General features: G+C 47.5%; 1 protein-coding gene across 1 annotated transcript in view; it reads right to left on the bottom strand.

The window, feature by feature from the left end:
• glra3 (glycine receptor, alpha 3) overlaps positions 1 to 12,500 on the bottom strand; it is a gene marked incomplete at both ends in the record, with an annotated part of 75,305 nt that overhangs the window by 48,149 nt on the left and 14,656 nt on the right. The window contains one exon of the mRNA XM_080533388.1: positions 452 to 585. Coding sequence (XP_080389514.1) covers positions 452 to 585 — 134 coding nt within the window. The remainder of the gene's footprint in view (positions 1 to 451; positions 586 to 12,500) is intronic.

Here is a 12,500-nt window from a genome sequence, read left to right as displayed (position 1 = left end):
GGTGGGTGTGGGTGTGTGTGTGTGTGTGCTTGTGTGTGTGCTTGAGTTACATTATTTCAGATATTATTCTGTTTGGTTGCCTTCAGCACAGTCGGATCCTGTTCCCTGGAACCTATATGAAGCATTATTCAAAAACAAAGAGCATCTTTAATGGAGATTCTTCATTGAAATTGAGATTCATTCAGAAGTTTTTGCCTGAGCTGTGACCAGGAAACCGACCCGAGGTATCCAGAGATGGAAATCAGTTGCTTACTGATGAGAGTACTGCCTCATTCGGCCCGCGTTTGGCTTAGGGTTAGGGTTAGGGTAACTCAATCGCTTCGAGGTACGGTCTAATTTTGGTTGAGAGACAAAAAAAAAAGGCCTGTATGCTAATGCTCATATTGTATGCAGCCCTTTCAAGGTTCTTCACCTAGCACCTAGTCTGAATGCCAAGTCCATTTTCACCTACCTTTAAAGTTGGGTCTTATTCTGGCGTCGTAGCCTGAAGTTCGTCCCATGAGTTTGTCCAGGAAGTCAGAAGGAGAGTTGATGTGAGGTACAACTTTCCCCCGGGAATTCTCCGGCTCCTTGGACGCCACCAGACTGGAAGGGACAAGAGGGAACACACACACACACACACACACACACACACACCCATCCACGCACACACACGCACACACACGCACACACCCACCCACCCACACACACACACACACGTGTTAGAGAATTGCCTGTGACAGTGACAGTAACTAAGGTCCTTAATGGGACGCGGTAAGAGTAATTCCTAGTGACATGGTAATGCATATTCAGGTGTTCTTTTATGGTGGAAAGTAGCTGAGGCCAGGGCAAATGTGCTTAGAGAGAGAGAGAAAGAAAGAGAGAGAGAGAGAGAGAGAGAGAGAGAGAGAGAGAGAGAGAGAGAGAGCGAGAGAGATAGGGGGAAAGAGAGAGAGAAAGAGGGAGAGAGAGAGAGAGAGAGAGAGAGAGAGAGAGAGAGAGAGAGTGAGAGAGAGTGAGAGGGAGACAGATGGAGAAAGATCAAGAGTGGATGTCATCTAGTATACTGTAGAGTGTGTTTGGTATAATTAGAGTAAGCCTCTCAAGAACTTCCGCTCTCAATATTACATTACAATGGCTGCCAAGATGTTAAATGTTAATGCCTCCATTACCACAAATTGCTGCTCATTAAGTACTCAACAGCAGCAACACCACTGGATAAAAACAGAATATGCAGGCGTCCCTACCTGGCCTGCAATGACAGTAGAAGATTAAGTTGAAAACAATACAAAATGTATTTAACAGTGTGTTTGCGTGTATAAATATGTTGTGTGTGTGTGTATGTGTGTATATATGTGTGTATGTGTGTGTCTGTGAGAGAGAGAGATTAGAGGTAGAGCAGTGTAACAGGGGATGATCTGTCCAGAGGTCAGGTGGTGTAGGGCAGAGCGCTGGGCAGGCTGAGCTGTGCCTCTTACAGCAAAAGAGGCTCACCTCTCATCAGGACGCCTCCAGCTGCACACAGGGACTCTCCACACCGTCACACCAGGAGGTAAAAGTCCAGCATGGATGTATTGTTGTAGGTACAGACCACAGCTACAGACCACAGCGATTGGTGGTAGGTACAGACCACAGCTATAGATGGTAGGTACAGACCACAGCTATAGATGGTAGGTACAGACCACAGCTATAGATGTCAGCTACAGACCACAGCTACAGATGGTAGGTACAGACCACAGCTATAGATGGTAGCTACAGACCACAGCTATAGATGGTAGCTACAGACCACAGCTATATATGGTAGCTACAGACCACAGCTATAGATGGTAGCTACAGACCACAGCTATAGATGGTAGCTACAGACCACAGCTATAGATGGTAGCTACAGACCACAGCTATAGATGGTAGCTACAGACCACAGCTACAGACCACAGCTATAGATGGTAGGTACAGACCACAGCTATAGATGGTAGGTACAGACCACAGCTACAGACCACAGCTATATATGGTAGCTACAGACCACAGCTATAGATGGTAGGTACAGACCACAGCTATAGATGGTAGGTACAGACCACAGCTACAAACCGCTGAGACAGACCACTGATACAGACAGTTGCCAGTACGATGCCTGACTTGACTCACAATAGGTGCAGGTGGAATGCAGGATTCTTATTCCAGAGGACACTTGACAATACTTCAGAGAGTAAATCAGTGTGGATAATTAAAACACTAAAACCAATTACCGGTATACTACAACTAAAACCTCATTACTCTATAATTAGAATGTAACAAGTGTCGCAATTAGTCATGACTACATTGAATTTACAGCAACACTCAGACCTACTCCTAACCCCTACCCAACCATCACCCTACCTGACAGCAAAAGCAAGACAAAATAATGAATAATTACAATACTTACTTAAATTAATATTTAATTACTTAACATCACAGTAGCACTTAAACCACCAGTGACAATGACGAGCACTGGGCTTGAAAAACATTAGTGGGACTGGATACTTTGTATTTTCCATCCTTGTCGTTTGTTTTTGAATAATGCTTCATATAGGTTCCAGGGAACAGGATCCGACTGTCGTTTCCTGAACTCAGATAAGGTGCAAGCTTTTCGGGAGACTAGGATTAGGTTAATAACCAATCAGGCCGATATGCCTAAGGGACTGCACTCCCTCCTCCTCCGGACGTGTTCCAACTTCCTGTCCACACAGTTTGACAGTTGCAGGTAAACACTCGGCACAGGTTAGCCTACTTTGTGTTGCCGTGGTTATACAGAGGGAGTCACGTTTTAGTTTGATCCCTGTTTGTGCGATTGTCTTGCAGTCTTTTGCTTCTTTGATGCAAAGCCTCTCGTCTTTCTTTTCTTTTCCAGCCTGACAGGTTTATTTTTATTTTTATTTTTTAAAGCTTCGCAGCTGCCAACACTCGCACAGAGAAACTTTGCTACGAGACAGACACTGTGTGTGTTCTGCTTGCTCCGGGGCGAAAGCAACAACAACAACAACAACGTTGTCAGCAAAGTCTTTCCCAAAAATAGTTCAACCATGCTCGAAAGTTGTATTAAGAACATGTTCCTACAGCATCTAAAGGAAGAAGAACATTTTACAATGAACGCATGAACGGATTCAATAACTTCCTTTTTCTCAATTGGGGATTCAATCAAATAAATCAAAATGTACACATTCAGAAATCGAGACCGGGAGTAGAGAGCAATGTGCAACAGCTATTCAGAAAAAAATAAAACCAAAAAAGGAGAGGGAAAATAAGACAAAACATGAATTTCCAGAGGGGATTTCGTTCAAGTAGAACAACATTTGCCCCAGGCCATATACAAATTATGAATTCAGATAAAGGGGAATGACAGTTGGAATGAACAGAAGGTTACCAGGGCCAATTAACAACAAACACATTCATATCAGGTTATGACATTTTGAATTTGAAGATAGGACGGTGGGTAGGAAGGAAGGTAGGTAGGAAGGTAGGAAGTTGGGAAGGAAGAAAGAAAGGAGAGAAGGAATGAGGAAAGGAGAGAAGGAAGCAGAGAAGGAAGAATGGAAGGAAGGAAGGAAGGAAGGAGAGAAGGAAGGAAGGAAGGAAGGAGAGAAGGAAGGAAGGAAGGAAGGAAGGAGAGAAGGAATGAGGAAAGGAGAGAAGGAAGCAGAGAAGGAAGAATGGAAGGAAGGAAGGAAGGAAGGAAGAATGGAAGGAAGGAAGGAAGGAAGGAGAGAAGGAAGGAGAGAAGGAAGGAAGGAGGGAAGGAGAGAAGGAAGGAAGGAAGGAAGGAGAGAAGGAATGAGGAAAGGAGAGAAGGAAGCAGAGAAGGAAGAATGGAAGGAAGGAAGGAAGGAAGAATGGAAGGAAGGAAGGAAGGAAGGAGAGAAGGAAGGAGAGAAGGAAGGAAGGAGGGAAGGATGCATTTTCAAAATATTCAAACAGGGCCCCGGTCTCAGCTGATATGACAGGGTATAGTAACAGGGTAATAAAAAAAATATATAACACCTCACATACAGTAGAGTATATGTGCAAACACTCATTGCATCCCATAAGCCCCTATACCGACCTGTATTTAAGTCCTACAAGCAAAGGGTGACGTCATCCAACTGCGTCTACTGGCTAACAACAGGTCAAAGGTCAGCCAGAGTGATTAGGATTAACTCATACAGTTTGAGAGCTCACGGCCTGACATGTGGCGGTATTACAACATTACCCACTTTGAGTGTCCACACCGAGACCCAACCCCCCCATCCCCCCCCCCCCCAGACTCCCAGCCCCTGGCTAGCTTAGCTCAGCACAGATCAGCTTATCCGGGCAGCGTTCACACTCTTATCCCATAGAGGTTTGAGGGTGTTATGAGTTATCTGTATAGAGCTGGCTATTTTGGTCAGTTTATGCATTTTTCTAATTTAAGCCCCGCCCCCCCCCCACCCCCCACCCCGTCTACACAAACAAATAGGATAGCGTTAGAGGATTGATACGGAGACAATGTCTGAGATTATGTCGGTTTCAGGGAGCTTCGTGCTCCAGTCAGAGAGGGTTTTGGAGGGTTTCTCTTTTTCTAATTTGCATTTGATTGATCATTTAAAGTCTCTGGTTTGGCAGGGACGCCACCCGCCAGCGGCCTGCTCAGGATTGGTGTGTCAGTTACCTCTCTGTTTCCTTCTGATGCTACGGTTTACATTTGTAAACGTTTCTGCGTACAGTTCTATACGTGGCGCTAATGAGCAGAAATGGCTCCCCGGCGCGTCCCTGCGGTGCCTGCATGCCCGCAGCGTGGTGCGTATGCGTGTGGATTCCACGCAGCCCAATGCCACGGGCACTCCATACACAATAGATGTGGAATTTAACAGCACTGCTGCGTCAGATGTTGGTGCTGATGAAGTCGGGATTCCTTGGCTGAATGAGGTCAGTGATTCATAGATGATATTCCATATTATATTATATATAGACTGACCACCCAGACACCAAAAAGGTGTTGACTTGTGCACTCCTCCTCACACACTGAACAAAAATCTAAACGCAACACTTTTGTTTTTGCTCTAATTTATTTGTGAGTTGAAATCAAAGACCGAATACTTTTCCTATGTACACAAAAGGCCTATTTCTCTCAAATTGTGTTCACAAATGTGTTTAAATCTGCGTTAGTGAGCACTTCTCCTTAGCCGAGATAATCCATCAACCTGACAAGTGTGGCATATCCAGATGCTGATTAGATAGCATGATTATTGCACAGATGTACCTTAGGCTGGTCACAATGAAAGGCCACTCTAAAATGTGCAGTTTTATCACACGGCACAATGCCACAAGTTTTGAGGGAGCAACAAAAGTGTTGCGTTTATATTTTTGTTCAGTGTAGATTTAAAAGAGTCAATACTGTATAAAAGCATGTCCACACCTCAGGGAAATGTTTAAATAATTAGGACACAGTTCCATCATCTCCACTATAGGCAGGAAGGGAATCAACCAAACAACGGAAGCCACACTTCAACGTCATCTAAGATACTCCATAATCTATGAGGAGACGACGTTGCCTTTGTTCCAGCCCCATCCCAAACGTAGCCGACCACGAGAGCATTGTAGTCCAACATGTCACAACGTGTATCACCGCTCGACTGCCCTTCAAGGATGTTGAGAGGTTCTCTATTAGGAAGCAATGTGATATCTGCCAAAACCTATTCTCTTTCCTTTGAGAGAGAGCAGTGAGAGAGAGAGAGAGAGAGAGAGAGAGAGAGAGAGAGAGAGAGAGAGAGAGAGAGAGAGAGAGAGAGAGAGAGCAGTGAGAGAGAGAGAGAGAGCAGCAAAAGTATATCAAGAAGTCCTGGGGGACCAACCTGCCCTCTAAAACAACCCTACGTTCGAAACGTCAAGGTTCTGTGTCAACATTACAAAACCCACCTCGGCATTGAATGAACATGAACAGGAAGACTCTGCTCTCAGCGACATGACATTGTGTTCCCCCGAATAAAAGGGACCATTCAAACATTTCCATTTCCTGTCTCCTGGATATACGCCAGCGGCAATTCTCTCTTTTGAAAAGCGGCTGTGGATTCTAAGGGAATACTTATGCCAGGGAAAGTCATGCTTCAATGACACAGGTAGCCAAAGGCAAAAAAAAAAAAAGAGAGAGAAGAAGAGTTGCTGCAACCCCCCCCCCAATCCAGCTCAGAGACGACAGATTGATTGAAAAGTCAGCAGCGTTGCGTCCACTGTGGGGCCCGGTGCTGGGATCCATGTACTGTGTGAGAGGCTGCGTATTGGCAGGGCCTCCAGAGAGAGGCACGGCCCGGAACGCCTTGCAGAGCTCCACATCAGAGTGACAGGGCCTCCCAGAGGAGCTGCTTGTCAGGGACCCGGGCAAAGCTCTCTATGAATTCGCCCCCCCCCCCCATTACCCTCGCCCCAAGGCTGCCCACAACTCCCATCACCCCCAGTGGTCTTTTCCCAAGGTTGCCATGTCACTCTGTCCCTCTGTCCCTTCCCTCCTCCCTCCTCCCCCTGACCAACCTCCCTCCCACCCCCTCCCCCTGACCTACCCCCCTCCCTCCCCCCTCCCCCTGACCAACCCTCACTCCTGTCTACAAAAACCCCATCAGCTGCGTGCAGGAAGGGCAGACGGACGACCCGGCGAGAGGAGCGGGGGAGGAAAGGAGGGAGGGAGGGCGAGAGGGCGGGCAGTAGCCATGGTAACCCCTTCTCCATGTGCACGCCGCCGGGGTGTGTGTGTGTGTGGTGACCAACGGAGCGTGGCGGTCAAGGCAGGCTGCCGGGCGGACGTTCTTTCAGTGTAACGGATCGAAATGAGCTGAGATAGAACTGTTAATGTTCAGGCTCGGAATCCTCTAGAACATTCTCTCTGTATTCTCCTCCGTCTGGCAGAGAGAGAGAGACATCCCCAGTAAACAGTCACAGATTGGCCAAACATGAACTTTTCCAGCCGAGAGGATCTCAGTAATTTGGGAACAGCCCTGTGCTGTGATGCGGAAGCCCTTGTTTGTCATTAAAACCTGAAACTTCCAGTCTGCGGGCTACAGCATACTACCCCATCCCTCCTTCCTTCCTTCCTTCCTCCTCTCTCACCCTCCCGGGGAGGCAAAGGGAGGGCGGGGGAGGATCGGCTAAGTAAGATTAACCGAAAGCAACAGTGCTCAACCCAGCTGTGACAGGGAGAAGGGAGAGGAGCGGAGAGGAGAGAGGGGAGGGGAGGAGAGGGGGGAGGGAGGATTGACAAATAAGCGAGACAGATGTGCACTCACACTCAGATATAGAGGTATGTACAGCAGCTTGGACCACACACACACACATACACACACACACACACACACACAAACACACAATGCATGAATGACGCACGTGATAGCACTCAAACCCCCACACACACACAACACAGATAGGCACGCACAATTCCTATTGATGTACTGTACCAATCCTTGTTAACCTCGAGAAGGAGGTCCTGCGTGAATGAGAACTGACACATTTGATGTGTGTAATTCTATGTTCAATTATTCATAGGCCCCTTGCCTTCCTGATGATTGCTGGGGTTGTGTTCCTGCTGGAGTAACCTCTGAGACCAGGCTTTCCTACACCAGAAAGCCTGGGGAAATCCTTTGCAGAAAGCAACTACAAAGGGGTGGAAGTCTGTTTAAAATGAGTGCCGCATCGGCACACGTCAACCCAATCAAATACTGTAAAAAAGATGAAAGTTTTTCCTTTATTTTTTTTTTCTCTTTTTTTCCTCAAATGTTGAAAGCTAGCATAGGCAACAACTCCGCAAAATAGTTGCACACGGTCGGAAAAAGACGACACACATAACAACAAGCAACCATTCTACGTCCATGTTCCCGAAGGGTTCATAGAATGTAACAGCCAATGAAATGACGAGTGCATTCTCCTATCGCCCTATCAAGTTCAATCAAAGCCAGATCTGCTAATCTAAAATTGTCCAAAGGAGGAGTGAGAACAACGTGGTTTGGAGGTATGGCTACGTGAGATTTTGGAGGTATGGCTAAGTTTCTGCTTTATTGGGATAGAGACAGTAGAGATTGAAAGGAAGGATGAGTGAGAGAGAGGGGGGATGACATGCAGGATATGTCGACGGCCGGAGTCGAACCGGAGACCCTGCGATGATACGGCATGCTCCTTCGGAGGATGGTAGCATTCCTCAGTCTGTTCTGATGTCTCCCTCCACTAGCCTCCACTGACATGTAACATCTGCGTCCTTTGACGACAACACACGTCAATTGCACTATCATCTGTCCTATTTTTTCCCCACATGAACACACAATACAATACGTCACAGAATTGCCACAATCTGTCATTATACACCCCCCCCCTGTGTTCAGTTTCAATGATGGTCTTTAAAGAGTCTTTCATTAAACATCGATAGACTGAGTGAATGGCGCTCAAATGGCGTGTGACCCCCCACAGACAAGCTCATAGAATGTCAACGAACAGAGCAGTGCCTCGGTCGTTAGAGCATGCGCACATCCTAGGATCTGTCCCCACAGGGGACCACCAGCACACAGCCTACACACACTCACTGTACTGTGTAAGTGGCTTTGTCAGCCCCCTACAGCGTCGGCTAAATGGTATTATTTAAGTCCTTTTGACTGTATCAGTCTCTATAGTAGAACATCATATCCCAGTAGCAACAAACACCAGGCTGTAGGAGAGATAGGCTTCTTACCCCCCCTCCCAGGCCTCAATCTCATTGGACCGTTATTGCCAGCAGGAAGAGAGCCCCTCCCCCCCACTCAAACCCATTGCTGTCTCCCCGTGGTGAAGACCGCTAGTGTCTGCTGCTAGCCTCTGCTGCTAGCCTCTGCTGCTAGCCTCTGCTGCTAACTCCCCATCAGTATGTCATTGTTTTTTTAAAATATGCTTTATCTGGGATATGTTGATGGCCGGAATCGAACCAGACACCTTTGCGATGATATGGTCTGCGCCTTAGTGTGCTAAGCCACTTAACGCGGCCCAGTGTGCCACTTCCTGTCTGGTTCATCGGGCCTATGCATGAGAGGCTAGGATAAGGCTACGCGCTGCCATGGGTGCCGCTCCGGGGCACAAGACTGGTACACGGGCTGGTCCTTGGCTAACCATAGGCTGGCATTAAGGCCTGATTCATGGTGACAGGCTAGCTATCATGTCCTGCATAAAGTATGCTGTACGGTCCCCTGAACAGACTTTGTCTGGTACAAAATGGTTACGCAGGGAAACCGCTGTGTCATGGTCGCAGTGTATTTGCACTCTGGGAGCTGGGAGACAAGGGCAGCTCGCGTGAAGGTGTGAGGGTCACACGTGGTGACAAGAGTGCTTGCGGGTGTGTCTGCTTAAGTGTGTGTGTGTGAGGTGTGTGTGCGTGTCTGTATGTGTGCAGGCATGCGTGCCTGCGTGCCCTCATAGGCGCAGCTGTGACGCATATCTTACCACCTGCGGGGAAGGATTGGTAGAGAATCACAGCTCTCTGATGTGGCACAGCACAAGGTGAATGAGGGGGGGGGGGGGGCTGAACAGAGACAGCTACAGGTCACTGCAATCCTACAGGGGTTCTTCCTCCCCTTCCATCCGAGCCGTGGTGTGTGTGTGTGTCACACCCGTGCAGCGTCAGCAAACACCGAAGCGTTGCAATCCTAGCGCCCGCTTGAGGGGCGATCAAACAAACAGCCGCATCCTAGCAATCAGCGGCGTTGCTTGGAAACCGTTCCCTGTCCCTTTCACCTCTGGATTGGATTGGACGTTGGAAGAAACCAGTGACGTTGTTAGGCCTGCGCGCCCGGGGCTCTAGACGAATGTTTTATGAATCGCCCCGGGTCTTCGGATCCTATAAAATACAAATAAATTTAAAAAGTACCGAAAAAAAAAAAAAAAAAGAGAAAAAGTCGGCATCTACCACATCGACATCGATTTAGCGCAAGGCCCCACTCCTCAACCAAAAACTCAGCTAACACAAGTATTTGAAAGTATTTTTAAAAAAAACATTTGAGAGCCCTGGCAGTGTGAATATCCCTCAATATAGAGGGGATGCTTTGTGTTTGATTGCATCTCTCCATCTCTCTGTCTGTTTTATATTCATCTCTCTCTCTCTCTCATTAATATTAATGTCTCTCTCTCTCTTCTTCTCTCCCCATATTTTCCCCTCTCTTACTTTTTTCTTTTTCCCTCGTCCTCACTCCACCATCATTCTCATTTTAACCCTTCCTACCGCTCTTGGGAAGAAAACCTCTATCTCCCCTTTGACGCAATCCCTCTCCCCGACCCCTATCCCAAAGGAAAAAGGATGCACAACCAGAATGCATGCACTGTGGAATCAATTGTTCCCTCCCAGAGACAAACAATCCTTTAATTTGTTATTTTTTTGTTGCCTTTAATCCACGCCCATGCTCTCAAAACGTTAACATTTCATTATTTTAATGCGTGAGGGAGAATTCATCATTCCCAAGGCATGCCGTTGCTGCTGTGATGCTTACTGTCCACATGATGCTGATGGGGGGGAAGGAGGAAAGCACATTAATCCAGTACTCCCTATTGGCCGACGAGTCATGAATACTCGATACAGCAAACAGGACTAACAGGACTACATGAAACGGATTGCAATCGTGCACCCTCTGCGCTTAGCACATTTCCGCCTGGGAGTTTTTCTGTGTGTGCTGGGTGATGTTGTCGTCTTGACGGATGACGTCGTGTCGCCTGGTCTGCCTCTCTGTATGGATGTGACAGAAAACTCTGAAGCGGGCGCGCACATAAATACACACAAGTGCCTGTCGACTGGCTGGTTCTGTTCAGAGGTCCACGGGCCTCCGCTGGGGTCTCCTCGCTGGTAAATGTCACCCGTGTCAGCCATGACATCAGAAACGGCCCCTGTCACCGCAGTGTCAGACGGCACGTAAAAGAAATCTCGGCCTGTCCCAAAGGGGACGTTTTTCTTAATAACGCCTCACCCATCATCGAAATGCTAGGCAAGGGGCCGACAGGACCACGATGGGAAGCCAGCAGCAAATCCTCCCTGTCAACCTCCCGACCCAGACCTTAAACAGCTGATATCCCCTGTCAATGTCCCTGACCCAGACCTGAAACAAGTGATGTCCCTGTCAATGTCCCAGACCTTAAACAGTTGATATCCCCTGTCAATGTCCCCGACCCAGACCTGAGACAACTGATGTCCCTGTCAATGTCCCCAACCTGAAATAACTGATGTCCCTGTCAATGTCCCAGACCTGAAACAACTGATGTCCCTGTCAATGTCCCCAACCCAGACCTGAAACAACTGATGACAGACCTGAAGCAGCTGACTTGAAACATTTCAATCGCTTCACTGGGTTCACAGCCTGTGTGTGTGTGTGTGTGTGTGTGTGTGTGTGTACACTGTTTGCTGTACATTACAGGTCAATTGGCTAAAGTCAGACATACTGTCCAGACAAGAGCTCATTAACAAAGCCATTAAAATGGTGAAGTCAGTCATGCGGGGCGAGGGAGGAAGAGGACGGCATGGGGCGGGGGAACACAGAAAGAACACACTTCATCTTGGAGTGGGGGCAGGACCTCCCCAGGCAGGTTAGACAGGTGACGTATGCAGGCCGAAGTGGGAGCTCTAACCAGAGCCGTCTTTTCCCTTGCTCCTCTGTGTGTATGATGCATCAAATGGCGGCCATTTTGGAATGTGCATGAAGTGAAGCACTTCAACAGTACACCGTCCTGGGCAGTGAGTTGTACTGCAAAGATACACATTAAGAATGACATCTGTCATATTATACGTTTTTCGTACACATCAAGTTCCATTGAGATGTGGTTTAGTAGTAAATGGTACAAAAAACAATAAATAAACAGCGGTAAACCAATACTCACAGCCAAAAAACAACTAATACTATAGTCCTTCTGTCAAACCATAGGAATACTGCCACTGTAAATTCCACTGCAAATTCCAGTGTCCAATGTTGTCATGACACTGTTACATAGTTATAATGGAAATGTAATGTTCAAGGAGTGATATTGTCATAATAGTAAATAGTGTAAGACACAACATTCTCAGCCCAGTTATGAAGATATACAGTAAAATGCTATATCCGTAGTCACTTCTCAATGGCTACAAGGACAGTGGATGGGGGGAGAGGGGAGGGCAGGCTATCGGGAGGGGGAGGGCAGCAGGTTATCGAGAGGGGGGGGGGGGGGGGGAGGAAAGCGGGAGGGAGGAGGTGCCCACGTGTTGTGGCACATCGTGGATATGGCTGGCTTTGTTTTGTCTTTGCACGGAGGACGGGCTCAGTGTAGTGCATGGAATGGAATGAGGAATGGTATCAAACGTGGGCACACGTACACGCACACACACATGCACGCACGCACACACTCATGCACGCACGCACACAAACACACACACTCCAGTCGTCTCCGATACACTACGGATCCACACTGTATGACATGAGTAAAGAGGACAATAATGGAGGGGCCAAATAATAATAACAACAACAACAATAATATGAACAATAATAACAATAAAACCACAAAAGCATCATCATTATAGT

Source organism: Nansenia antarctica, assembly GCF_963989245.1.
Source record: "Nansenia antarctica genome assembly, chromosome: 6".
In the NCBI taxonomy this organism is placed as follows: Eukaryota; Metazoa; Chordata; class Actinopteri; order Argentiniformes; family Microstomatidae; genus Nansenia; species Nansenia antarctica.
Note: the sequence above shows the minus strand (reverse complement) of the source record. Positions and strands in the feature narration are given on the sequence as shown.